Source organism: Oncorhynchus masou, chromosome 10, assembly GCF_036934945.1.
Source record: "Oncorhynchus masou masou isolate Uvic2021 chromosome 10, UVic_Omas_1.1, whole genome shotgun sequence".
NCBI classification, from domain to species: domain Eukaryota; kingdom Metazoa; phylum Chordata; class Actinopteri; order Salmoniformes; family Salmonidae; genus Oncorhynchus; species Oncorhynchus masou.
In genome coordinates, this window is record NC_088221.1 from 39,375,107 (window position 1) to 39,402,500 (window position 27,394).

General features: G+C 44.3%; 1 protein-coding gene across 1 annotated transcript in view; it reads right to left on the minus strand.

Annotated features, from left to right (window-relative positions):
• The window catches only part of LOC135547611 (serine/threonine-protein phosphatase 6 regulatory ankyrin repeat subunit B-like), a 57,419-nt gene that overhangs the window by 29,113 nt on the left and 912 nt on the right, over positions 1–27,394 (minus strand). Inside the window, exons 2-11 of the mRNA XM_064976763.1 lie at positions 13,958–14,041; positions 12,034–12,112; positions 11,056–11,126; positions 4,480–4,680; positions 3,903–3,990; positions 2,919–3,061; positions 1,185–1,397; positions 963–1,041; positions 538–652; positions 123–205 (exon numbers count right to left, since the gene is read on the minus strand). Of these exons, the coding sequence (XP_064832835.1) occupies positions 123–205; positions 538–652; positions 963–1,041; positions 1,185–1,397; positions 2,919–3,061; positions 3,903–3,990; positions 4,480–4,680; positions 11,056–11,126; positions 12,034–12,112; positions 13,958–14,041 (1,156 nt within the window). The remainder of the gene's footprint in view (positions 1–122; positions 206–537; positions 653–962; positions 1,042–1,184; positions 1,398–2,918; positions 3,062–3,902; positions 3,991–4,479; positions 4,681–11,055; positions 11,127–12,033; positions 12,113–13,957; positions 14,042–27,394) is intronic.

Here is a 27,394-nt window from a genome sequence, read left to right on the forward strand (position 1 = left end):
GTTACCTGAGGAGAGCAGCCAATGGCTTGGTGCTGGTAGGCTACCTGAGGAGAGCAGCCAATGGCTTGGTGCTGGTAGGCTACCTGAGGAGAGCAGCCAATGGCTTGGTGCTGGTAGCCTACCTGAGGAGAGCAGCTTCTGGCAGCAGTCTGAGTGGGCATTCATAGCAGCCAGGTGCAGAGGAAACATACCATGGACCCCTCGTCTGCAGAGAGAGAGATAGAGAGAGAGATAGAGAGAGAGACAGAGAGATAGAGACAGAGACATACAGGCAGACAGGCAGACAGACAGACAGACAGACAGACAGACAGACAGACAGACAGGAAGACAGACAGACAGACAGACAGACAGACAGACAGACAGAGACAGAGACAGAGACATACAGACAGACAGACAGACAGACATACAGACAGACAGACAGACAGACAGACAGAGACAGACAGAGAGAGAGGTCTTTACTATAAAGTCGTACTGTACCTCTATACTACAATAAAACAAGTGAAAGGAAAGGGATCCCCCCCCCACACATACACACACCTAGTGCAGTCAGCTCCGCTGGTGATGAGTGTGTTAATGAGGAGCTCGTGACCATAGCGAGCAGCAATGTGAAGAGGAGTGTTCCCTTCCTTGTCCACACTGTCAATCTCCCCACCTACAGTACAGTAAGACTAGTGAACTCAGACTCACACACATACTGTACACACACACACACACACACACACACACATACACACATACACACACACATACTGTACACACACACACACACACACACACACACACACACACACACACACACACACACACACACACACACACACACACACACACACACACACACACACACACACACACACACACACACACACACACACACACACACACACACACAAACACACACACACACTCACATACAGACACACACACACACACACACTCACATACAGACACACAGGTATTACCATTCTGGATGAGTGTCTGGGAGCGAGTGAAGCGGCCGTGGACTGCTGTCATGTGGAGGGGGCTCTTCCCATCCCGACTCTGAGAGAGACAGAACAGAGTTGGGAGTGACATCATAGACCAGCGGGCTGAATTCTAGAATGAACAGTCTGATACAGAAACACTGACCAGAGAAACTCAGTGAGACCATTCATTCTCTCACCACCCTGAGACACTACCCTCACCTGGACGTTGACGTCAGCCCCGTTGTTGACCAGGAACTCCAGACAGAGGGCTCCGTGGGTGGAGGCTGCAGCGAAGTGCAGCGGGGTGAAACCCTTGTTGTTGGGCTGGCTGACGTTAGCTCCGTAGTCTATCAGCTCACTGACCACAGCATCCTGACCGTTGAAACAGGCCAAGTGCAGAGCCGTGTTACCAAACACATTGGTCTCATCTATCTGCAGTCAGAGGAGAATGAGTCATCATCACACTACACACTATTTAAATGTGTGTCCATCTCCATGTGTGTCTCTCTGTGTGTGTGTCTCTCTCCATGTGTGTCTCTCTCCGTGTGTGTGTCTCTCTCCATGTGTGTCTCTCCATGTGTGTCTCTCCATGTGTGTGTCTCTCCATGTGTGTCTCTCTCCGTGTGTGTCTCTCTCCATGTGTGTGTCTCTCTCCATGTGTGTGTCTCTCTCTGTGTGTGTCTCTCTCCATGTGTGTCTCTCTCCATGTGTGTCTCTCTCCATGTGTGTGTCTCCATGTGTGTGTCTCTCTCCATGTGTGTGTCTCTCTCCATGTGTGTGTCTCCATGTGTGTGTCTCTCTCCATGTGTGTGTCTCTCTCCGTGTGTGTCTCTCTCTGTGTGTGTGTCTCTCTCCATGTGTGTCTCTCTCCGTGTGTGTGTCTCTCTCCATGTGTGTCTCTCCATGTGTGAGTCTCCGTGTGTGTGTCTCTCCATGTGTGTGTCTCTCTCTGTGTGTGTCTCTCTCCATGTGTGTCTCTCTCCATGTGTGTCTCTCTCCATGTGTGTGTCTCCATGTGTGTGTCTCTCTCCATGTGTGTGTCTCTCTCCATGTGTGTCTCTCCATGTGTGTGTCTCCATGTGTGTGTCTCTATCCATGTGTGTTTATCTTTGTGTGTGTCTCTCTCCATGTGTGTCTCTCTCCGTGTGTCTCTCTCTGATTGTGTGTCTCTCTCTGTGTGTGTGTCTCTCTCCATGTGTGTTTATCTTTGTGTGTGTCTCTCTCCATGTGTGTCTCTCTCCGTGTGTGTCTCTCTCCGTGTGTGTGTCTCTCCGTGTGTGTCTCTCTCTGTGTGTGTGAGTCTCCGTGTGTGTGTCTCTCCATGTGTGTGTCTCTCTCCATGTGTGTCTCTCTCCGTGTGTGTGTCTCTCCGTGTGTGTTTATCTTTGTGTGTGTCTCTCTCTGTGTGTGTGTGTCTCCGTGTGTGTGTCTCTCGCCATGTGTGTCTCTCTCCATGTGTGTCTCTCCATGTGTGTCTCTCCATGTGTGTGTCTCTCCATGTGTGTCTCTCTCTGTGTGTGTGTCTCTCTCCATGTGTGTTTATCTTTGTGTGTGTCTCTCTCCATGTGTGTCTCTCTCCGTGTGTGTCTCTCTCCGTGTGTGTGTCTCTCCGTGTGTGTCTCTCTCCGTGTGTGTCTCTCTCTGTGTGTGTGAGTCTCCGTGTGTGTGTCTCTCCATGTGTGTGTCTCTCTCCATGTGTGTCTCTCTCCGTGTGTGTGTCTCTCCGTGTGTGTTTATCTTTGTGTGTGTCTCTCTCTGTGTGTGTGTGTCTCCGTGTGTGTGTCTCTCGCCATGTGTGTCTCTCTCCATGTGTGTCTCTCCATGTGTGTCTCTCCATGTGTGTGTCTCTTCATGTGTGTCTCTCTCCATGTGTGTGTCTCTCCATGTGTGTCTCTCTCCGTGTGTGTGTCTCTCTCCATGTGTGTGTCCCTCCATGTGTGTGTGTCTCCGTACCTCCACAGCCAGGTTGAGCAGGTGTTTGACCACAGCGATCTGACCATTAGAAGCGGCCGTGTGTAGGGGGGTGTAACCCCGCTTGTCCTTACAGCTGACCTCTGCCCCCTGGCTGACAAGCAGACACACTACATCCAGATGTCCTGCAGGGGGCGCATCAGAGCATCATCACATTCACTGTAGAATCAATCAAGTTATCTTACAAGAAAGTAACCGTTCAAAACCATGTTTCTATCAAATGTTCAGCAACACGAGTAGTGAAGAGAATCCCAGAAGAAAGCAACCAATGTTGTTTGGCTCAGTTCTCTGACTAGTAGGTGACTCAGTGATTTCTGAAAACATTTTATTTCGTGAAATTGAAATAATGATATGAATGCCTGAGGCAGAATTGGCACAGACACTATTTAATGTCTACATCTCACCCATATAAGCCGCCCAGTGCAGGGCGCGGCCATCTTTCTTAATGTCTACATCTCACCCATATAAGTCACCCGGTGCAGGGCGCGGCCATCTTTCTTAATGTCTACATCTCACCCATATAAGCCCCCCAGTGCAGGGCGCAGCCATCTTTCTTAATGTCTACATCTCACCCATATAAGCCGCCCAGTGCAGGGCGCGGCCATCTTTCTTAATGTCTACATCTCACCCATATAAGTCACCCAGTGCAGGGTGCGGCCATCTTTCTTAATGTCTACATCTCACCCATATAAGTCACCCAGTGCAGGGCGCGGCCATCTTTCTTAATGTCTACATCTCACCCATATAAGTCACCCAGTGCAGGGCTCGGCCATCTTTCTTAATGTCTACATCTCACCCATATAAGTCACCCAGTGCAGGGCGCGGCCATCTTTCTTAATGTCTACATGTCTCACCCATATAAGTCACCCGGTGCAGGGCGCGGCCATCTTTCTTAATGTCTACATCTCACCCATATAAGCCGCCCAGTGCAACGCGCGGCCATCTTTCTTAATGTCTACATCTCACCCATATAAGCCGCCCAGTGCAACGCGCGGCCATCTTTCTTATCGAAGGCATTGATGTTGGCTCCCTTAGCCAGCAGCAGGTTAACCATCTGAAATAGAGGGAAGAAAGAGAGGGAGTATGTGAGCGGTGTGTGTCAGTCTCAGCAGGCAGCCAGTGCTGACTCAGGTGTGTGTGTGCGTGTGTGTGCGTGTGCATGCGTCCCTCGTAGGGGCCAAGCGTGGGCGAGGCTCTTTATGTAAGCATTCTAAATACTGACTAGTGTTTAAGCAAAAACAACCATTATTCCAGTATATGCCTGTATGACTTTACCTCTACCACCTATCATGACGCTTGTGTGGGAGTGTTACAGTTGTAGTCACTCACTAGTGAGCCTAGGTGATAGTATCACTAGGGGTATATTTGGGACTGAGCATGTGAGGGCTGGGGTAAATAGCATTTCCAATTTGGAATTAGAATTTCAGTTCACTTCCTGAATTGGGCCTGGGGCTAACTGACTATACGTATGGACGTAAATAAGAGATGTGAATAAGAGATGTGAATAAGAGATGTGAATAAGAGACTCCGCCGCCTACAGTACCTCGGTGTTCCCGTTGAGGGCGGCGTGATGCAGGGCAGTGCGCCCCCCGCGGTCCGACACGTTGACGCTGCTCAGCAGCGGGATGATGACCTCAGCGCAGCGCAGGGCCTTGTTGGCAGCGGCAACGTGAAGCGGCGTCTGCCAGTTCTTATCCCGCGCGTTCACATCAGCAGAGTGACGGATCAGCACACGAACCACCTCCTGAAGAGCAGAGTGTGTTAGAACCGCAGGAGAGTAGAGACTGTGTGTGTGTGTGTGTGTGTGTGTGTGTGTGTGTGTGTGTGTGTGTGTGTGTGTGTGTGTGTGTGTGTGTGTGTGTGTGTGTGTGTGTGTGTGTGTGTGTGTGTGTGTGTGTGTGTGTGTGTTTGTGTGTGTGTGTGTGTGTGTGTGTGTGTGTGTGTGTGTGTGTGTGTGTGTGTGTGTGTGTGTGTGTGTGTGTGTGTGTGTGTGTGTGTGTGTGTGTGTGTGTGTGTGTGTTTGTGTGGGTGTGTGTTTGTAGGAGACGTGTGTAAGCAGCATAGACAGAAGAACATGTATACAGGAAATGCCTCTAAACACTCATGAATGTACAAGTAACTGCCAAAATAAAGGAAACACCAACATAAAGTGTCTTAGTAGGGCGCTGGGCCACGAGCCGGCAGATCAGTTTCAATGCACCTTTGGTCTAGATTCTACTAGTCTCTGGAACTCTATTGGAGGGATGCGACACCATTCTTCCACGAGAATTACATCATTTGGTTTGTTGATGGTGGTGGAAAACTCTGTCTCAGGCACCGCTCCAGAATCTCCCATAAGTGTTCAATTGGGTTGAGATCTGGTGACTGAGACATCCATGACATATGGTTTACATCATTTCATGCTCATCAAACCATTCAGTGACCTTGTTCCCTGTGGATCGGGGATTGTCATCCACTCCCATCAGGATAACAATAATTCACCATAGGTTGAAGGTCCCTCAGAATGTATTCTTTGGCCTTTACCTTGTCCTCTAAGGGGTTAAGTAGATTACATTAGGTTTTAGATTAGATTGAGTTTATTAGTGACATGCACAGGGATGCAGATATAACTGCAGGGTACAGTGAAAATCTTATGGTCCGGACTCCAACAGTGCTGGTCAAAATATGGATAGTAACAACAACAACAATAATAATAAATAATAACAATAATAACAATAATAACAAAAATTACAATAATAATAATAATAACAATAATACATAAATAACAATAATAACAATAATAAAAATAATAATACCAATAATACATAAATAATAATAACAATAATAATAATAACAACAATAATAATAACAATAAAAATAATAATTACAATAATAATAACAATAATACATAAATAATAATAATAATAACAACAACAATAATAATAATAATACATAAATAGCAATAATTGCAATCATAATAATAACAATAACAATACTACATACATAATAATAATAACAATAATAATAACAATAATAATAAATCATAAAAACAATAATAATAATTACAATAATAATAATAACAATAATAATAAATCATAAAAACAATAATAATAATTACAATAATAATAATAACAATAATACATATATATAATACACTGCTCAAAAAACCAAAGGGAACACTTAAACAACACAATCTAACTCCAAGTCAATCACACTTCTGTGAAATCAAACTGTCCACTTAGGAAGCAACACTGATTGACAATAATTTTCACATGCTGTTGTGCAAATGGAATAGACAACAGGTGGAAATTATAGGCAATTAGCAAGACACCCCCAATATCAAGATGGCAACAATTGTTCCTGTACCCAGAGGGCAAAGGCAACTGAACTAAATGACTATCTCCCAATAGCACTCACTTCTGTCATCATGAAGTGCTTTGAGAGAGGCTTGTTAAGGATTATATCACCTCGACCCTACCTGACACCCTAGACCCACTTCAATTTGCTTACCGCCCCAATAGATCCACAGACGATGCCATCGCCATCCCTCTGCACACTGCCCTAACCCATCTGGACAAGAGGAATACCTGTGTAAGAATGCTGTTTATTGACTATAGCTCAGCATTGTAACTAACTGAGTCAGGTTTGTAGGCATCCTTGCTCACACACGCTTTTTCAGTTCTATAGGATTAAGGTCAGGGCTTTGTGATGGCCACTCCAATAACATGACTTTGTTGTCCTTAAGCCATTTTGCCACAACTTTGGAAGTATGCTTGGGGTCATTGTCCATTTGGAAGACCCATTTGCGACCAAGCTTTAACTTCCTGACTGATGTCTTGAGATGTTGCTTCAATATATCCACATACTTTTTCCTCCTCATGATGCCATCTATTTTGTGAAGTGCACCAGTCCCTCCTGCAGCAAAGCACCCCCACAACATGGTGCTGCCACCCCTGTACTTCACGGTTGGGATGGTGTTCTTCAGCTTGCAAGACTCCCCCTTTTTCCTCCAAACATAACGATGGCCATTATGGTCAAACAGCTGTATTTTTGTCTCATCAGACCAGAGGACATTTCTCCAAAAAATGTGATCTTTTTCCCCATGCACATTTGCAAACCAGAGTCTGGCTTTTTTATGGCAGTTTTGGAGTAGCGGCTTCTTCCTTGCTGAGCGGCCATTCAGGTTATGTCGATATAGTACTCGTTTTACTGTGGATATAGATACTTTTGTACCTGTTTCCTCCAGCATCTTCACAAGGTCCTTTGCTGTTGTTCTGGGACTGATTTGCACTTTTTGCACCAAAGTACATTAATCTCTAGGAGACAGAACGCGTCTCCTTCCTGAGCAGTATGATGGCTGCATGGTCCCATGGTGTTTATACTTGCATACTATTGTTTGTACAGATGAACGTGGTACCTTCAGGCATTTGAAATTGCTCCCAAGGATGAACCAGACTTGTGGAGGTCTACAATTTTCGGTACATCTCCAATTGACTCACATTATGTCAATTAGCCTATCAGAAGCTTCTAAAGCCATGACATAATTTTATGGAATTTTACAAGCTGTTTAAAGGCACAGTCACTTAGTTTATGTAAACGTCTGACCCACCCTGACCATAGTTTGCTTTGTATGTTTCTATGTTTTGTCAGGGTGAGATATGAGTGGGCATTCTATGTTTCATGTCTAGTTTGTCTAGTTCTATGTTTGGCCTGATATGGTTCTCAATCAGAGGCAGGTGTGAGTCATTGTCTCTGATTGGGAACCATATTTAGGTAGTCTGTTTGGTGTTGGGTTTTGTGGGTGATTGTCCCTGTTCCTGTGTTAGTTTGCACCAGTTTAGGCTGTTTCGGTTTTCACGTTACGTTTATTGTTTTTGTATTGATTCGTGTTCCTTTTTTCATTAAAACGTGAATCTAAATAGCCACGCCGCATTTTGGTCCGACTCTCTTTCACATAAAGAAAACCGTTACAGTCATGCACAAAGTAGATGTCCTAACCGACTTGCCAAAACTATAGTTTGTTAACAAGAAATTTGTGGAGTGGTTGATACACTTAGGTTGTAGTCATTAAATCTAGTTTATGTAAACTTCCCACTTCAACTGCACATCGATGGGACCGCAGTGGAGAAGGTGGAAAGCTTCAAGTTCCTTAGCATACACATCACTGACAAACTGAAATGGACCACCCACACAGACAGTGTGGTGAAGAAGGTGCAACAGAGCCTCTTCAACCTCAGGAGCCTAAAGAAATTTAGCTTTCCACCTAAAACCCTCACAAACTTTTACAGATGCACAATTGAAAACATCCTGTTGGGCTGTATCACAGCCTGGTACGGCAACTGCACCGCCGCAACCACAAGGCTCTCCGGATGGTGGTATGGTCTGCCCAACAAATTACCGGGGGCAAACTACCCACCATACAGGACCCCAACAACACCCGATGTCACAGGAAGGCCAAAAAGATCATAAAGGACATCTACCACCGAGCCACTGCCTGTTCACCCTGCTATCATCCAGAAGGCGAGGTCAGTACAGGTGCATCAAAGCTGGGACCGAGAGACTGAAAAACAGCTTCTATTATCTCAAGGCCATCAGACTGTTAAACAGCCATCACTTGCACATTAGAGGCTGCTGCCTATAGGCATAGATTAGAAATCACTGGCCACTTTAAGAAATTTACATATCTGGTATTACTTATCTCATATGTATATACTGTTTTTTATACTATTCTACCGTATCTTAGTCTGTTCCACTCTGACATCACTAGTCCATATGTATATAGTCTTAATTCATTCCTACTTAGATTTGTGTGTATTGGGTATATGTTGTGTAATTTGTTAGTTATTACTTAGATATTACTATACTGTCGGAGCTAGAAGCACAAGCATTTTGCAATAACATCTGCTAAACACGGGTATGGGACCAATACAATTTGATTTGACCTACTACTGTGGTGTCGTCAGCAAACTTGATGATGGAGTTGGAACTGTGTGAAACCACGCAGTCATGGGAGTACAGGAGGGGACTGAGGACGCACCCTTCTGGGTCCCCCTTGTTGAGAATCAGTGTCGAGGAGGTAACGTTGCCTAACTTCACCACCTGGGGGTGGTCCGTCAGGCAGTCCGCAACCCAGCGGCAAAGGGAGGAGTTCAGTCCCAGGGCCGTGAGCTTTGTGGTGAGCTTAGAGGGCACTAATGGTATTGAAGGTTGAGCTGTAGTCGATGAACAGCATCGTCACAAATGCATTCCTCTTGTCCAGGTGGGTGAGGGCAGTGTGTAGTGCAATGGCAATTGCATCGCCTGTGGATCTGTCAGGGCGGTAGGCAAATTGGAGAGAGTTGAGTGTGTCAGGGAGGGAGGAGGTTAATTGGAGAGGGTTGAGTGTGTCAGGGAGGGAGGAGGTTAATTGGAGAGAGTTGAGTGTGTCAGGGAGGGAGGAGGTGAATTGGAGAGGGTTGAGTGTGTCAGGGAGGGAGGAGGTTAATTGGAGAGGGTTGAGTGTGTCAGGGAGGGAGGAGGTTAATTGGAGAGAGTTGAGTGTGTCAGGGAGGGAGGAGGTTAATTGGAGAGGGTTGAGTGTGTCAGGGAGCGAGGAGGTGAATTGGAGAGAGTTGAGTGTGTCAGGGAGGGAGGAGGTTAATTGGAGAGGGTTGAGTGTGTCAGGGAGGGAGGAGGTTAATTGGAGAGAGTTGAGTGTGTCAGGGAGGGAGGAGGTGATGTGGTCTTTGACTAGACTCTCGACGGAGGTGAGTGCTTCGGGACGGTAGTCATTCAGTTCAGTTACTTTCCCTTTCTTGGGCACGGGGATGATAGTGGACATCTTGAAGCAGGTGGAGGTAGTGGTCTGAGCTAGAGGGAGATTGAAAATGAATGTCTTCCATTCAGTACGTCCTCCATGGAGACCGTAAGCACCTAGCCCACGTTGTCCTCTGGGGCTCTCCTCGCCAGCTCCTCGGCTCTCCTTGGCAGCTCCTCGGAAGCTAAACCATTCCAGGAAAATGAATCCCATACAATAACAGAGCTGCCAGAACCCTCATCTACTCTGGTGTTTCCATTATTTTTACTTTTACATACCTTTGTCAACAGAGAAGGACATATTCAACAACTAGAGACATTCAATAAACATATGCATTCATTTATAGACATATACCGAGATGCACATATTCAAAGTTCATACACAGGCACACACATTAGTGAGTGAGTCGATCTTAAGCTACCCTAGATTGAATCCAGGGGACTGACACAAGGTATTGTGTTGGCTGTGTTGACAGATTGCTATGTCTCTGTTGGGTCTGGTTTCTATGCTGTGAGCTACTGCTAATGCATTCCTAACTGACTGGCACACAGAGCAGAGAGTGGTGGACGATGGTCAGACTGGTGATTATATCTAGGTGTGCAGTCCTCTCCGCTCAGCTCATCTCCTCTCCTCTCCACTCAGCTCAGCTCCTCTCCACTCAGCTCAGTTCCTCTCCACTCAGTTCCTCTCCACTCAGCTCCTCTCCACTCAGCTCCTCTCCACTCCTCTCAGCTCCTCTCCTCTCAGCTCCTCTCCACTCCTCTCAGCTCCTCTCCTCTCAGCTCCTCTCCTCTCAGCTCCACTCCTCTCAGCTCCTCTCCTCTCAGCTCCATTCCTCTCAGCTCCTCTCCTCTCAGCTCCTCTCCTCTCCACTCAGATCCTGCTGTTCTTTTTAGGCTGTTTAGCTTCTTACCACCTGTGTCTCAGCATGGGTCCCTAAGAGTGTGTGTGTGTGTGTGTGTGTGTGTGTGTGTGTGTGTGTGTGTGTGTGTGTGTGTGTGTGTGTGTGTGTGTGTGTGTGTGTGTGTGTGTGTGTGTGTGTGTGTGTGTGTGTGTGTGTGTGTGTGTACAGTATGTGTGTGAGTCTGAGTTCACTAGTCTTACTGTACTGTAGGTGGGAAGATTGACAGTGTGGACAAGGAAGGGAACACTCCTCTTCACATTGCTGCTCGCTATGGTCACGAGCTCCTCATTAACACACTCATCACCAGCGGAGCTGACTGCACTAGGTGTGTGTGTGTGTGTGGGGGGGGACAGTGTGTGTGTGTGTCAGGGCCACAGTATGCTCACGCATGAGTAGATCCTGTGCGATGTGTGTGTGTGTGTGTGTGTCCACTGACCCACCTCGCTACAGGATGCCACCGCACGGTGGAGAGGGGTGAGCCACATACTGTCTTTGGCGTTGACCCGCGCCCCTAGAGAGAGATAAAGAGAGAGGGAGAGAGAGGGAGAGAGAGAGAGAGGGAGGGAGGGAGGGAGGGAGGGAGGGAGGGAGGGAGGAGGGAGGGAGGGAGAGGGAGGGAGGGAGGGAGGGGAGAGAGAGAGAGAGAGAGAGAGAGAGAGAGAGAGAGAGAGAGAGAGAGAGAGAGAGAGAGAGAGAGAGAGAGAGAGAGAGAGAGAGAGAGAGAGAGAGAGAGAGAGAGAGAGAGAGAGAGAGAGAGAGAGAGAGAGAGAGAGAGAGAGAGAGAGAGAGAGAGAGAGAGAGAATTTGAAAACAAATCCAATTTTGAAAAACTCCCATATCTACTGGGTGAAATTCCAGTGTGCCATCACAGCAGCAAGATTTGTGACCTGTTGCCACGAGAAAAGGACAACCAGTGAAGAACAAACACCATTGTAAATACAAGCCATATTTATGCTTATTTATTTTATCTTGTGTCCTTTAACCATTTGTACATTGTAAAAACACTGTATATATATAATATGACATTTGTAATGTCTTTATTGTTTTGAAACTTCTGTATGTGTAATGTTTACTGTTAATTTTTATTGTTTTTCACTTTATATATTCACTTTATATATTATCTACCTCACTTGCTTTGGCAATGTTAACACATGTTCCCATGCCAATAAAGCCCTTGAATTGAATTGAATTGAATTGAGAGAGAGACAGAGCGAGATAGATAGATAGATAGATAGATGAGAGGGAGAGAGGTCATCTGACATTAGCAGGGAGGTAGTGAGAGTAAAAAGACACATTGTCCAAGCAATCTGTGATAAAAGCTACTTTCTACTATCTATTTAAACTGCATTGTGTTATTATAGCTAAGGCTGTAAAGCAGGGGGATAGAGTGTGAGGAGAAAGATGGGGGGTTGGTTTACCGGAGAGGATAAGAAGCTCAGTGATCTCAGCATCACCCAGGAAGGCTGCAGCATGGAGCGGGGTGCGCTTCTCTGCATCCTGACAGAGAGAGAGTTACAGGCAGCCTTCGTTGGGTTACGCTATATATTTGATGTGTGTGTGTGTGTGTGTGTGTGTGTGTGTGTGTGTGTGTGTGTGTGTGTGTGTGTGTGTGTGTGTGTGTGTGTGTGCATCATCCAGGAGCACTGGTACTTTTCAATTTAAACCAACTGAAGTCAGATTATTTTCGGCAAGAGGCAACCAAGTTAGACAGTGTTATAATAAGAGCCCAACCCAACCCCACTGAACAAAAATATAAATGAAACATGTAAAGTGATGGTCCCATGTTTCATGAGCTGAAATAAAAGATCCCAGACATGTTTCATACACACAAAAAGCTTATTTCTCTCAAATTTTGTGCACAAATTTGTTTGCATCCCTGTTAGTGATCTTTTATTTCTCCTTTGCCAAGATAATCCACCGCCCTGACATATCAAGAAGCTGATTAATATCAGGGAGCTGATTAAACAGCATGATCATCCCGAGTGGCACAGTGTTCTAAGGCACTGCATCTCAGAGCTAGAGGCGTCACTACAGACACCCTGGTTCGATTCCAGGCTGTATCACAACCGGCCTTGATTGGGAGTCCCATAGGGCGGTGCACAATTGGCCCAGCGTTGTCTGGGTTTGGCCGGTGTAGGCCGTCATTGTAAATAAGAATTTGTTCGTAACTGACTTGCCTAGTTCAATAAAGGGTAAATCATTTTTTAATTTTTTATAATGATTACACAGGTGCACCTTGTGCTGCGGGCAATAAAAGGCAACTCTAAAATGTGCAGTTTTGTCACACAACACAATGCCACAGATGTCTCAAGGGAGGGTGCAATTGACATGTTGACTGCAGGAATGTCCACCAGAGCTGTTGCCAGATCATTGAATGTTCATTTCTCTACCATAAGCCACCTCCAACATCGTTTTAGAGAATTTGACAGTAGATCCAACTGGCCTCACAACCGCAGACCATGTTTATGGCGTTGTGTGGGCGAGCGGTTTGCTGATGTCAACGTTGTGAACAGAGTGCCCCATTGTGGCTGTGGGGCTATGGTATGGGCAGGCATAAGCTACGGACAGCGACCACAATTGCATTATATCGATGGCAATTTAAATGCACAGAAATACCGTGATGAGATCCCGAGGCCTATTATGAGGCCCATTTTTAAGGTATCTGTGACCAACATATTTGTATTCCCTGTCTTGTGAAATCCATAGATTAGGGCCTAATGAATTTATTTAAATTGACTGATTTCCTCATATGAACTGTAACTCAATAAAATCTTTGTTAAGTATACAATGGCGAGGGAAACACTGCCAGAGACCATGAATAAGACAGTTAGCTTGGAGTGGACACAGAGCTGGCCAGGCAGAGAAGAGGATCTAACAGTCAGCATCCTATGGGATGAGCTAAGCCTATGGGTACTGGCTGTGTTACAGTGCTGTGCCAAAACATCCATTGTCCCTGTGGCCACTTGCCAGTTAGCACACAAAACAACCCCTCAAATCCATCTGGCCCAGCCCTCCACTGACTCTCAAACAAAAAACACATCTAAACTGGACAAAGACAAAGTTTTCATAGTAGTGCTTATTATAGCAGCCAACAGCCCATAGAAGAGACTAAACACCCAGGAAAGAGAATGAGGGTTGGGACCAGCCTATGTCCTGTCCTGCTGGAGCAGCTAACATCCCTGTGCTGTTGTAAATAAATACTGGTTTGACCTTTTTCCCATACTGACCCCTGGCCCACACAGGAAGTGCACAGAGAGAGGAAATAGTAGGACTGTTTTATTCAGCATTTCCTCTGCTCTGGAGCATGGAAGTATGTGAATGGAACATGTCTGGTGGTCTTACCAGAGCGTTGATGTCTTCCGATTTGTAGATGAGCATGCGTATCTCCTCAGGGTCTCCATTGAAGACGGCCTGGACCAGAGGAGGCTGAGGAGGAGACAGAGAGAAGAGAAAGGGTCAGACCCTTGGGGTCGTTCACTAATCCTCTTCTATAGATCCAAGGTTGTTCCCTAATCCTCCTCTATAGATCCAAGGTTGTTCCCTAATCCTCCTCTATAGATTCAAGGTGGTTCCCTAATCCTCCTCTATAGATTCAAGGTGGTTCCCTAATCCTCCTCTATAGATTCAAGGTGGTTCCCTAATCCTCCTCTATAGATTCAAGGTGGTTCCCTAATCCTCCTCTATAGATTCAAGGTGGTTCCCTAATCCTCCTCTATAGATCCAAGGTGGTTCCCTAATCCTCCTCTATAGATCCAAGGTGGTTCCCTAATCCTCCTCTATAGATCCAAGGTGGTTCCCTAATCCTCCTCTATAGATCCAAGGTGGTTCCCTAATCCTCCTCTATAGATCCAAGGTGGTTCTCTAATCCTCCTCTATAGATCCAAGGTGGTTCCCGAATCCTCTTCTATAGATCCAAGGTGGTTCCCTAATCCTCCTCTATAGATTCAAGGTGGTTCCCTAATCCTCCTCTATAGATCCAAGGTGGTTCCCTAATCCTCCTCTATAGATTCAAGGTGGTTCCCTAATCCTCCTCTATAGATCCAAGGTGGTTCCCTAATCCTCCTCTATAGATCCATCCTCCTCTATAGATTCAAGGTGGTCCTCTATAGATTCTCTAATCCTCCTCTATAGATCCAAGGTGGTTCCCTAATCCTCCTCTATAGATCCAAGGTGGTTCCCTAATCCTCCTCTATAGATCCAAGGTGGTTCCCTAATCCTCCTCTATAGATCCAAGGTGGTTCCCTAATCCTCCTCTATAGATCCAAGGTGGTTCCCTAATCCTCCTCTATAGATCCAAGGTGGTTCCCTAATCCTCCTCTATAGATCCAAGGTGGTTCCCTAATCCTCCTCTATAGATCCAAGGTGGTTCCCTAATCCTACATAATAGAACAACAAAGGAAACCTTCATTGCTCTCAGATGACAATGAAATGTCAGCACAAGTGGATACATGTCTCAAACACGAGCAGGGCTAATGCAAGTCTCCCTAAACACTAGAGGTCAACCGATTAATTGGAATGGCCGATTAATTAGGGACGATTTCAAGTCTTCATAACAATCGGAAATCGGTCATTTTGGACACCGATTTTGCAGTTGTTTTTTTTACACCTTTATTTAACCTTTATTTAACGAGGCTTGTCTGTTAAGAACACATTGTTATTTACAATGACGGCCTAGGAACAGTGGGTTAACTGCCTTGTTCAGGGGTAGAACGACAGATTTTTACCTGGTCAGCTCAGGGATTCAATCTTGCAACCTTCCGATTACTAGTCCAACGCTCTAAACAGCTGCCTCACAAGGATCCTGCCTGTTACGCGAATGCAGTAAGAAGCCAAGGTAAGTTGCTAGCTAGCATTAAACTTATCTTATAAAAAACAATCAGAATCACTAGTTATAACTACACATGGTTGATGATATTACTATTTTATCTAGCGTGTCCCGCGTTGCATATAATCAATGCAGTGCGCATTCGCGAAAAAGGTCAGTATATGCAACAGTTTGGGCCGCCTGGCTCATTGCGAACTAATTTGCCAGAATTTTATGTAATTATGACATAACATTGAAGGTTGTGCAATGTAACAGGAATATTTAGACTGATGGATGCCACCTATTAGATAAAATACGGAACGGTTCCGTATTTCACTGAAAGAATAAATGTTTTGTTTTCGAGATGATAGTTTCCGGATTCGACCATATTAATGACCAAAGGCTCGTATTTCTGTGTGTTATTATGTTATAATTAAGTCTATGATTTGATAGAGCAGTCTGACTGAGCGATGGTGGGCACCAGCAGGTTCGTAAGTGTAACGGTTCTCGTCTGGTGAAGGAGAAGTGGACCAAAATGCAGCGTGGTATTTTTGAGACATGTTTAATGAGGAATGAAAAAACGAACTATACAAAAACAACAAACGGAACGTGAAAACCTATACAGCCTATCTGGTGACAACAAACACAGAGACAGGAACAATCACCCACGAAATACTCAAAGAATATGGCTGCCTAAATATGGTTCCCAATCAGAGACAAAGATAATCACCTGACTCTGATTGAGAACCGCCTCAGGCAGCCATAGACTATGCTATACACCCCCAAGACAAAACACACCACAAAAAACCCATGTCACACCCTGGCCTGACCAAATAAATGCAGACAAACACAATATACTTCGACCAGGGCGTGACAGTAAGCATGAATTCAAACAGCACTTTCGTGCGTTTTGCCAGCAGCTCTGCTGTTTATGAATTGAAGCCTATCAACTCCCGAGATTAGGCTGGTGTAACCGATGTGAAATGGCTAGCTAGTTAGCGGGGTGCGCGCTAATAGCGTTTCAAACGTCACTCACTCTAAGACTTGGAGTTGTTGTTCCCCTTGCTCTGCATGGGTAACGCTGCTTCGAGGGTGGCTGTTGTCGATGTATTCCTGGTTCGAGCCCAGGTAGGAGCGAGGAGAGGGACAGAAGCTATACTGTTGCACTGCCAATACTAAAGTGCCTATAAGAACATCCAATAGTCAAAGGTATATGAAATACAAATGGTATAGAAATAAATAGTCCTATAATTCCTATAATAACTACAACCTAAAACTTCTTACCTTGGATTATTGAAGACTCATGTTAAAAGGAACCACCAGCTTTCATATGTTCTCATGTTCTGAGCAAGGATCTTAAACGTTAGCTTTCTTACATGGCACATATTGCACTTTTAATTTCTTCTCCAACACTTTATTTTTGCATTATTTAAACCAAATTGAACATGTTTCATTATTTATTTGAGGAAAAATGTATTTTATTGATGTATTATATTAATTTAAAATAAGTATTCATACAGTGTTGTTGTAATTGTCATTATTACAAAAAAATATATTTAAAAAATCGGCCTATTAATCAGTATCGGGTTTTTTGTCCTCCAATAATCGGTATCGGCGTTGAAAAAAATCATAATCGGTCGACCTCTACTAAATACTGATCAAGCCTATCTTCAATACGTGTCTGAACAGTCCCCCTGAAATAAATCTCAAGGTATCAGATTTATCAGCTGTGTGTGTGAACAAGGATAAAGGAGGAAATAGGGGAGAGGTCCTTCACATGGAATTAGAGCATTGCCAGCATGAGCAGCTGTTTGACCCTTCACTCTGGTTAAAAAAGCTGGAGAAGTGAGGGACTGTGAGTGAAACTCACTGTAGGCCTACATGTGGTAAAGGCCTAGTGCTGTAGTTAAGACTGTTGTGGATGTAATAAGACAACTGTATGAGGTTATTTACACAGAAGGAAATAAAGTCCTCCAACTCTACAAGGGAATAGCACAGCAGCATGTAAACATTCATCTTAGTCTAGTGTAGTGAGTGAAGTTACAGTGCTCTCTCCAGTCTCTCTCTCAGACCTAAATAAAGGTCCAGGACATCGCTGGCACGCAGGCACAAATTATCTTTGTCAATCAGTACTAGGCCTTAGATCAGCAGGGTCAGTCAGCTTTCTGAGAAACACACTGGACTGACTGGATATGACATGAGGGTAGACAGGCCGACTATAATGAGTCTGGTCATGTCGCTGTTCCAATACTTCTAAAATGGATCCTTCCACCCTTCCAGTTTTTGATTGGTGATAGCAATCACCTCACAGAAGGGAGGAAAGAAAGGTGCCTTGTAAAAGTATTTTAAAAGGACCTACCTAGCAGGTGAGACATGGTTCTGAAAGCAAAACAGACGGGGGTCATGGCTAGAAGAGATACAGCTTTTGTCAAATTATTGTCAAAAGTATTTTTTTTAAATTGGCATTTCTAGCTAACCCTTACGCTAATTCTCCTTATCTGCTGCATAAATTCTCCTAACCTGCCACGAAAAGTCAAATCTGACAAAAGCTGTATCCCAACAATGTCAAAACCACAGACTGGTCCTATATGGATGCTGTTTCTGGGTGCTGCCAAGCAGTGGCCCCTTACTGTCACCATGTGATGATGACTGACAGGACAATTGTTTCGACAACCTGTCAGTTACATACAACATAAAATTCAATGACAGCGAAGAAGGCAATCGAGTCAAAGCCCTGACTGACTCAGCCCTATGCACCACAGAGTCAGGCCAGAACATGTTGCTGCATCTGAACTTCCTGTCCCCTCTCCACCTTACCGCCTCACTTCCTGTTACATTCTGTCACCTTCTCAGAGTTTACACGCAGAGAGGAAACCTAGCTCAGACAACATTTTCAGTTCTGCTTGTGGGCCACACACAGACTCTGACTAATCCTATAATCTGCAAAAACCTGCACACAAAATGTGTAGGTCTTTATGAAACAGCGGGTGGAGAGTCAGAGGTGTGCAGGCCCTACAGCCTAACTACAGTCTAACTACAGCCTAACTACAGTCTAACTACAGCCTAACTACAGCCTAACTACAGCCTAACTACAGCCTAACTACAGCCTAACTACAGTCTAACTACAGCCTAACTACAGCTTAACTACAGCTTAACTGCAGCTTAACTGCAGCTTAACTACAGCCTAACTACAGCCTAACTACAGCCTAACTACAGCTTAACTACAGTTTAACTAGTATAACTACATATTAACTACAGCTAACTACAGCCTAACTTGTCTAACTACAGCTTAACTACAGATTAACTACAGCCTAGCTACAGCTTAACAACAGCCTAACTACAGCCCAACTACAGTCCAACTACAGATTAATTACAGTCTAACTACAGCCTAACTACAGCTTAACAACAGCCTAACTACAGCCTAACTACAGCCTAACTACAGTCTAACTACAGCCTAACTACAGCCTAACTACAGTCTAACTACAGCCTAACTACAGCTTAACTACAGCTTAACTACAGCTTAACTGCAGCTTAACTACAGCCTAACTAAAGCCTAACTACAGTCTAACTACAGCTTAACTACAGTTTAGCTAGTATAACTACATATTAACTACAGCTAACTACAGCCTAACTACAACTTAACTTGTCTAACTACAGCTTAACTACAGATTAACTACAGCCTAGCTACAGCTTAACAACAGCCTAACTACAGCCCAACTACAGTCCAACTACAGATTAATTACAGTCTAACTACAGCTTAACAACAGCCTAACTACAGCTTAACTACAGCCTAACTACAGCCTAACTACAGTCTAACTACAACTTAACTACAGTTTAACTATATCTTAACTATAGCTTAACTACAGCCTAACTACAGCTTAACTACAGCTTAATTATAGCTTAGCTATAGCTTAACTACAACATAACTACAGCTTAACTACAGCCTAACTACAGCCCAACTACAGCCCAACTACAGTCCAACTACAGATTAATTCCAGTCTAACTACAGCTTAACTACAGTCTAACTACAGCCTAACTACAGCCTAACTACAGCTTAACTACAGCCTAACTAGTCTAACTACAGCTTAACTACAGCTTAACTACAGTCTAACTACAGCTTAGCTACATCTTAACCTGTCTAACTACATCTTAACTACAACTTAACTAGTCTAACTACAGCTTAACTACAGCTTAACTACAGCCTATCTACAGCTTAACTACAGTCTAACTACAGCTTAGCTACATCTTAACTAGTCTAACTACATCTTAACTACAACTTAACTAGTCTAACTACAGCTTAACTACATCTTAACTACAGCCTAACTACAGCTTAACTACAACCTAACTACAGCTTAACTATAGCTTAACTATAGCTTAACTATAGCTTAACTACAGCTTAACTACAGCTTAACTACAACCTAACTACAGCTTAACTACAGCTTAACTCTAGCTTAACTACAGTTTAACCACAGTGGTGACTCTGCTGAAGGAGTAGTGATTCATGGGAACAGGGCTCTCCTCCACATAGATTGATCCAGAATGTTTTCCCGCCGTTTGCCACGAGCTATCCTCTCCCTTACCGTCGGCAGACAGTATCGGAGCATGAGGTCTGATACTAACAGGATCAGAGACAGTTTCTATCTAAGAGCCACTTGAACTGGACTGACCACCTGCTCGGATTTTCAGTCCCTTCCTGTATTATACTGATGCTAAAATGTTTATTCTATTCTACTAAGCCATTTACTTTATGTTAATATTCTTATATTTTATTATTTCTTATTGTTGTTGCATTGTCCAGAAGGAACATGTAAGAAAGCATTTCATTGGATGGTGTATACCATGTGTATCCTGTACATATGACTAATCAAACCGTTTTAGCATGGGCTGTGCCATTGAGGACTTTCACCATTTTGAAGTAGTCAACTCTGTGGGACTTATTATGGGTTAAGGAAGGATCAAATAATTCCATCCAGGTCATCAGTAGGGATCAGCAAATGAATTATGCCTGTGGGCAAACATTCCATCCCTGCATGTGGCAGTAAATCACCACCTCTCACCAAACCACACCACACCACCTCTCACCAAACCATACGACACCACACCACACCACCCCTCACCAAACCATACCCACCACCCCTCACAAAACCATACCACACCACCACACCACCCCTCACCAAACCATACCACCCCTCACCACACCATACCACCCCTCACCACACCACCACCCCTCACCAAACCATACCCACCACCCCTCACCAAACCATACCACACCACACCACACCACCCCTCACCAAACCATACCCACCACCCCTCACCAAACCATACCACACCACACCACCCCTCACCAAACCATACCATACCACACCACCCCTCACCACACCACACCAACCCTCACCAAACCATACCATACTACCCCACACCACACCAACCCTCACCAAACCATACCACACCACCCTCACCACACCACACCAACCCTCACCAAACCATACCACACCACCCCTCACCACACCACACTACACAACCCCTCACCTAACCACACCACACCACCCCTCACCAAACCATACCACCACAACACCCCTCACCACTAGAGGTCGACCGATTATGATTTTTCAACGCCGATAGCGATTATTGGAGGCCCAAAAAAAGCCGATACCGATTAATCAGACTATTTTTTTATTTATTCGTAATAATGACAATTACAACAATACTGAACAAACACTTATTTTAACTTAATATAAAACATCAATAAAAATATATTTAGCCTCAAATAAATAATGAAACATGTTCAATTTGGTTTAAATAATGCAAAAATAAAGTGTTGGAGAAGAAAGTAAAAGTGCAATATGTGCCATGTAAAAAAGCTAACGTTTAAGTTCCTTGCTCAGAACATGAGAACATATGAAAGCTTGTGGTTCCTTTTAACATGAGACTTCAATATTCCAAGGTAAGAGGTTTTAGGTTGTAGTTAATATAGTATTTTTAGGACTATTTCTCTCAACTCCAAGTCTTAGAGTGAGTGACGTTTGAAACGCTATTAGCGCGCACCCCGCTAACTAGCTAGCCATTTCACATCGGTTACACCAGCCTAATCTCGGGAGTTGATAGGCTTGAAGTCATAAACAGTGCAATGCTTGAAGCACAGCGAAGTGCTGCTGGCAAAACGCACGGAAGTGCTGTTGAATGAATGCTTAAGAGCCTGCTGCTGCCTACCACCGCTCAGTCAGACTGCTCTATCAAATATCAAATCATAAACTTAATTATAACATAATAACACACAGAAATACGAGCCTTAGGCCATTAATATGGTCGAATCCGGAAACTATCATTTCGAAAACAAAACGTTTATTATTTCAGTGAAATACGGAACCATTCCGTATTTTATCTAACGGGTGGCATCCATAAGTCTAAATATCGCTGTTACATTGTACAACCTTCCATGTTATGTCATAATTACGTAAAATTCACCACACCACCCCTCACCACACTACACCACAACAGCCCTCACCACCCCACACCTCACCACCCGTCACCACACCAACCCTCACCCCACCCCTCACCACAACACCCTCACCACACCACACCAACCCTCACCTCACCTCACCACCCCACCCCTCACCACACCAACCCTCACCTCACCACCCCTCACCACACCATACCACCCCTCCAGGCAAAACAAAAATGTCTAACACTGAGCCCATTGTTGCCACAGCACAGGCACAGCACATTGCCCTCATGCTCCTCCCTCGCCCTGACTCCAAGGGCCAATGAATGTTGTCAAAACGACCCCTTGTCCAATAGGAGAGTGGCAGCTTCCTTGTCTACATTTAGAACACCATTAGGGTCAGCATCTTAAATAAACTAGTCCTGTCTAAAAGGGTCCCAATGGAACCAAGAGGGGTCGCCGGCATTTGACAAAACAAACGGATGTCTCTCTGTTTTGCCCTCATCCTACACAAACTTCCTGGATCTGATAAAAACTCTGTTTTCATTCTTTGAACTGCAAACAACACACATGCAATCATGTCACACACACACGCACATTTTTTTGGCTGTGATTTTCCTTCCATAAAGATGCTGAATATAATAGCTGCATTGCTATTGGTGCCAGAGGGTACAGAGCAGATCTGAGTCTCCGCCCACACAGCACAGCTCCAAAATGAGAAGCTGCTGATGCCGATGACGTCCCACTATGAATTCAATGCAGAAATAAAACCATGAGTGTGTTTTTCTCGTTCCCTTACTGTTGGTGGTGAGAGAGGAAATAAGTACAGTTAACATATAAGTCAGAAGTTTACATACACCTTATGCAAATATATTTCAACTCAGTTTTTCACAATTCCTGACATTTAATCCTAGTAAAAATTCCCCTGTCTTAGGTCAGTTAGGATCACCGCTTTATTTTAAGAATGTGAAATGTTAGAAAAATAGAAGAGAGAATGATATATATCAGCTTTTATTAACTTCATTACATTCCCAGTGGGTCAGAAGTTTACATACACTCAATTAGATTTGGTAGCATTGCCTTTAAATTGTTTAAATTGGCTCAAACGTTTTGGGTAGCCTTCCACAAGCTTCCCACAATAATTTGGGTGAATTTTGGCCCATTCCTCCTGACAGAGCAGGTGTAACTGAGTCAGGTTTGTCGGCCTCCTTGCTCACACACGCTTTTTCAGTTCTGCCTACAAATTTTCTATGGGTTTGAGTTCAGGGCGTTGTGATGGCCACTCCAATACCTTGACTTTGTTGTCCTTAAGCCATTTTGCCACAACTTTGGAAGTATGCTTGAGGTCATTGTCCATTTGGAAGACCCATTTGCGACCAAGCTTTAACTTCCTGACTGATGTCTTGAGATGTTGCTTCAATATATCTGCATAATATTCCCTACTCACGATGCCATCTATTTTGTGAAGTGCACCAGCAAAGCAGCAAAGCACCCCCAGAACATGATGGCTCCACCACCGTGCTTCACTGTTGGGATGGTGTTCTTCAGCTTGCTAGCCTCCCCCTTTTACCTCCAAACATAATGATGGTCATTATGGCCAAACAGTTCTATTTTTGCGTGGTCCCATGTTGTTTATAATTGCGAACTATTGTTTGTACAGATGAATGTGGTACCTTCGAGGCGTCTGGAAATTGCTCCCAAGGATGAACCAGACTTGTGGAGGTCTACATTTTTTTCTGAGGTCTTGTCTAATTTATTTTGATTTTCCCATGAGAAAATATCAAGCAAAGGCACTGAGTTTGAAGGTAGGCCTTGAAATACATCCACAGGTACACCTCCAATTGACTCAAATTATGTCAATTAGCCTATCAGAAGCATCTAAAGACATGACATCATTTTCCAAGCTGTTTAAAGGCAGGCAACTTAGTGTATATAAACTTCTGACCCACTGGAATTGTGATTCAGTGAATTATTGTCACGCCCAGGTCGAAGTATTTTGTGTTTGTCTTCATTTATTTGGTCAGGCCAGGGTGTGGCATGGGTTTTTGTATGTGGTGTGTTTGTATTGGGATTGTAGCTTAATGGGGTGTTCTAGTTAAGTCTATGGCTGTCTGAAGTGGTTCTCAATCAGAGGCAGGTGTTTATCGTTGTCTCTGATTGGGAACCATATTTAGGCAGCCATATTCTTTGAGTGTTTCGTGGGTGATTGTCCTTAGTGTCCTTTTGTCCTTGTTCTGTGTTAGTTTACACAAGTATAGGCTGTTTCGGTTTTCGTTACGTTTATTGTTTTGTAGTGTTTGTGTTTAGTGTGTTTGGTCATTACACATGAATCGTAATCTACACGCCGCATTTTGGTCCGATCCTTGCTACACCTATTCGTCAGAGGAGGAGTTAGAAGAAAACCGTAACAATTATAAGTGAAGTAATCTGTCTGTAAACAATTGTTGGAAAAATGACTTGTGTCATGCACAAAGTAGATGTCCTAACCGACTTGCCAAAACTATAGTTTGTTCTCAAGAAATTTGTGGAGTGGTTGAAAAATTAGTTTTAATGACTCCAACCTAAGGGTATGTAAAAGTCCGACTTCAACTGTATCAATCAATTTGTCAGACTACTCACATGTGTATGGTCGAGTCCCCTACACAACCTAAGTGTATGTAAGGTCAGCAGCCTTCAAAATACAAAAATGTAATAAAAAAAAAACTAAAAAGACAACACATCACGAGCACCCTTCAACCCCCCTTCTGAACAAACCCACACACCAACACACACACACGCACATACTTCCAGACGAACAATCCCATGGGGATCCAGTAAGAAGAAAAATGAAGAAAAGGGGAGGGGGATGTCAAGACCTAATAACTTCCTGTCTCTCCCTTTCTCTGGAACACAGAGGAGGGATTAGGGCAGCAGGTAGCCTAGGGGTTAGGCCAATAAGCGAAAGGATGCTGGTTCGAATCCCTGAGTCGACTAGGTGAACAAGCTATCGATGTGCCCTTGAGCAAGGCACTAAATCCTAATTGCTCTTGTATAGTGTCTTAGGAAAGTATTCAGACCACTTGAATTTTTCCAATTTTTTTTAAGTTACAGCCTTATTCTACTTTTTTTTTTATCCCCAGCAATCTACACACAATACCCCATAACGACAAAGCCAAAACAGGTTTTTCTACGTTTTTACAAATGTATTAAAAATACAAATCTGAAATACCTTATTTACATATAACTATTCAGACCCTTTGCTATGAGACACTCAGGTGCTCAGGTGCATCCTGTTTCCATTGATCATCTTTGAGATGTTTCTACAATTTGATTGGAGTCTACCTGTGGTAAATCCAATTGATTGGACATGATTTGAAAAGGCACACACCAGTCTATATAAGGTCCCATAGTTGACAGTGCATGTCAGAGCAAAAACCAAGTCATGAGGTTGAAGGAATTGTCTGTAGAACTCTAAGACATGATTGTGTCTAGGCACAGATCTGGGGAAGGGTACCAAAAAATGTATGCAGCATTGAAGGTCCCCAAGAACACAGTGGCCTCCATCATTCTTAAATAGAAGAAGTTTGGAACCACCAAGACTCTTCTTAGAGCTGTCCGCCCGGCCAAACTGAGTAATCGGGGGCGAAGGGCCTTGGTCAGGGAAGTGACTAAGAACTCGATAGTCACTCTGACAGAGCTCCAGAGTTCCTCTGTGGAGATACGAGAACCTTCCAGAAGGACAACCATCTCTGCAGCACTCCACCAATAAGGCCATTATGGTAGAGTGGCCAGACTGAAGCTATTCCTCAGTAAAAGGCACTTGACAGCCTGTTTGGAGTTTACCAAAAGACACCTAAAGACTCTCAGACCATGAGAAACAAGATTCTCTGGTCTGATGAAATCAAGAATGAACTCTTTGGCCTGAATGCCAAGTGTCACGTCTGGAGGAAACCTGGCACCATCCTTACGGTGAAGCATGGTGGTGGCACCATCCTTACGGTGAAGCATGGTGGTGGCACCATCATGCTGTGGGGATATTTGTCGGCGTCAGTGACTGGGAGATTGGTCAGGATCGAGGCAAAGATGAACAGAGCAAAGTACAGAGAGATCCTTGATGAAAACCTGCTCCAGAACACTCAGGACCTCAGACTGGGGCGAAGGTTCGCCTTCCAACAGCAACAGGACAACGACCCTAAGCACACAGCCAAGACAATGCATGAGTGGCTTCGGGACAAGTCTCTGAATGTCCTTGAGTGGCCCAGCCAGTCACTCACTGGCCAGTAGACACACAGAGCCATACACTTGTATAATCTCTCTGCAAACATACACATCCGTTACAACCTGTACTAACTCAAACAACCCACTGACCATAACTGATGCTGGTTTGAGAGCACATACAGTGGTGCGTGCCTGACATAGGCTGAAATTAGATGTACAGGCGAGATAGGCCCTTGGATCACTTCCTGCAGCTGCTGCTCTACACAGTTCAGACTGGGCTGATCTATAGATAAAGGCCTTGGATAAGGGACAGAGGAAGTTCAAATAGCAGCACCATTAGCATTTGGTCTCACAGATAATGCTGAGCCTCTTTATCTCTATGTGACCCAGAGTTTTTCCTCACCTTGGCCCCTTGGTATAGCCCATGTTTCTTGTCAGGTTATAGTCTCGAAAGCCCGACCCTATAGGCAACTGTGCCAACTGTCTGGTGGATTATTTTGGCATCCGTTTAAAAAAAAAATACAAAATAGTAGCTAGCTAGATGGAGATCGTGGAGGTTATTTTTAATGAATGCATTTCACAAGTGGCGAGCTTGCATCAACTACCTTCACTAAAACCACTGCAAAGATTTTGCCTGCAAACATTGGTTTTGAATTGCGACGTTCTGGCATGTCTGCCGCGTGATTCGTTGGGAGAGTTGTCTTTCTAAAGAGGAACCACCCCTGAACAATTTATTTTCAAAGTTGCCAAACGAGTCCATAGTTGAAACCAGACAATAGTCACTGTTGCCAGGGTCGGGTTTAGGGACTGGTCAGGTCATGCGTTCAGGAAAAACTCCAAACCCAACAAGACTGGTGACTGAGTGATGACTCAGATGCCCCCTGTACTGTAGCTGTTGTTATTATTGTCCGCTTGACCCTGTTACTCAGCACCTCTACAACAAAAACAGCCCCCTATACAGTGAAGAAAAACATCTCAGATATGTCTGCGGTAACAGCAACAAAAAGATAGTAACATACTATCATGCTCTGATGGTGAAGTTTGTGACACAAGTCACTGCGCTCAACATCCTATACTCTTCTCGCTGACAACAATCTAGGAAGAGTGAAATGGGGAACTTGACTAGGCAAGCCCAAAATGCAGAACACATTCTTTTGACAAAACCGAGGGATGCACCAGTAACAACTTGACAGATCATAACAGGTGCCGACGGCAACACTATAATTCATGGGGACGATAAAGGAATTCACAGCTGAATTCCAGTGGCGCGTGGCGGTGACTCAACTGGGGTAGAGTTTACAGAATATCCATCAGAAAGTCACCCCGAATTCGTTGT